The following is a 1,362-nucleotide window of genomic DNA, read 5'->3' as shown; positions in this document are numbered from 1 at the left end:
ATCAAGGTTCCTTTATTGAACCTTTCGAACTCTGGGCAGTGCTTTGGCGAATTGGAAACGACAAACTCGACGCTTGCATGGCAACTGGCAAGCCGCCGACGTACACGTCGCTGCTTTGCTCGTAGTCGGCAAAGACAAAATCTTGCTGATCGAGCACTTTTGAAAAAACCACACTCTGATCCACTTGGAGCTTGACCGTTTCCCAAAAGTGATACAGTACCACCCGATGCCACTGACCATCGTCCACTTGCACGTCTTCTATTTGCAAAAGTTTCGCCGTCGTCCCGTTCAATGCCAACTGAGTTGCAGTGGCGTTGTTCTTCAACTGTCTGGCACCAAGGCGAAATTGTAGACGAATTTTCCCCTCGAAAATGCTAATTTCGTAAAAATTGCCCAATCCACTGTCGTCAATGTAAATCAGCAAAGCGTTGGGCTTTTTGGTCCTGAGTTCGACGCTGAGCACATTTTCGAAAGCTTGGTGCCATCTTGGGAAACGGGCGTACGAAGATCCGGAACCTTCTAGCGTAATTGCCGACACCGGACCGGCACCGAAGCCGAACAAAGCCAACAAGATGAAGGCTGAAACACCAACACAACTCTTGTACAACCGTCGTTGTCGTTGCTTTACCATCGGCGATACTGCTCAAGCATTATTGGCACAAGCACGAGCACTGGCCAACCGCTGCCGTCTCCGCCTCCTCCACCAACCACACTGGTATGCTGGTAAAAAAAAATCCACCCGATCAATTTTCCAAGGCACCACTGCCTTCACTTTCTTCACACGGCGAAGAAGCCCCAATTCTGACGCACACAACTTTCCATCATCTCGTCGTCTGTCTGCGTGATGTGTGTGTGTGTGTGTGTGTGTGTTATGAGATTTTCTGCTTTCACTGTTTTTTTCCTGTTTGCTGCGGCTGTGGATTCTGAAGCTGCTTCCAAAATGAAATTCCTGTCCAAACGGGAAACATTGACGCTTCGAAATCAATGAGAACAAATGTGACCAATCACAAGCCACGGTTGCTGAATCCAACGGCGAAACTATTCGACACTACCTGAGATCGATCCGTCATCACGGAACCGACGTTGTGATGTTTTTCAACAACCCCATCTAGCCGGTTACCTTGTGCTCGGCGTTGATAAAGAATTTTTCTTTCAATCGTTGAAATTCATAATTTGCAAAACAAACATGCAAAAATGAGCAATTTTCAAAGTGACAACAAACACATGGTCGATATTATTTTGTTGTTCCATCACATTCGTTAGGATAACCACCAATCAGAACCAACCAAAAGTCTCAGATAGATTCGGCTGTTGAACCCAAATTGGCCATACATGGAACAATTTATGACAGATCCACTGCCC

The 1,362-nt window shown here is 46.5% G+C and overlaps 2 protein-coding genes across 2 annotated transcripts; both read right to left on the bottom strand.

Annotated features, from left to right (window-relative positions):
* Window position 1: 1 nt before the first annotated feature.
* Tsp_14088 (putative laminin G domain protein) lies at window positions 2-631 on the bottom strand. The gene has a single exon (XM_003367674.1). It carries the CDS (start codon window positions 629-631, stop codon window positions 2-4), a length of 630 nt encoding a protein of 209 aa, XP_003367722.1.
* Window positions 632-643: 12 nt separating this feature from the next.
* Tsp_14087 (conserved hypothetical protein) lies at window positions 644-1,070 on the bottom strand. Its single transcript, XM_003367673.1, has 2 exons — window positions 1,009-1,070; window positions 644-923 (listed from the first exon to the last, which is right to left on the bottom strand). Exons 1-2 carry the CDS (start codon window positions 1,068-1,070, stop codon window positions 644-646), a joined length of 342 nt encoding a protein of 113 aa, XP_003367721.1.
* Between the last annotated feature and the right edge of the window lie 292 nt (window positions 1,071-1,362).

This window comes from Trichinella spiralis (genome assembly GCF_000181795.1).
Source record: "Trichinella spiralis strain ISS 195 chromosome Unknown Scfld3881, whole genome shotgun sequence".
Taxonomy (NCBI): domain Eukaryota; kingdom Metazoa; phylum Nematoda; class Enoplea; order Trichinellida; family Trichinellidae; genus Trichinella; species Trichinella spiralis.
This window is presented reverse-complemented; position numbering and strand designations above follow the sequence as displayed.

Bases quoted from the DNA above. Each gene is read 5' to 3' on its own strand.
- Tsp_14088 (XM_003367674.1), bottom strand. From the start codon at position 631: ATGGTAAAGCAACGACAACGACGGTTGTACAAGAGTTGTGTTGGTGTT.
- Tsp_14087 (XM_003367673.1), bottom strand. From the start codon at position 1,070: ATGACGGATCGATCTCAGGTAGTGTCGAATAGTTTCGCCGTTGGATTC. The intron at 924-1,008 runs GTGATTGGTCAC...AAGCAGCTTCAG, and splicing joins GGATTCAGCAACCGTGGCTT to AATCCACAGCCGCAGCAAAC.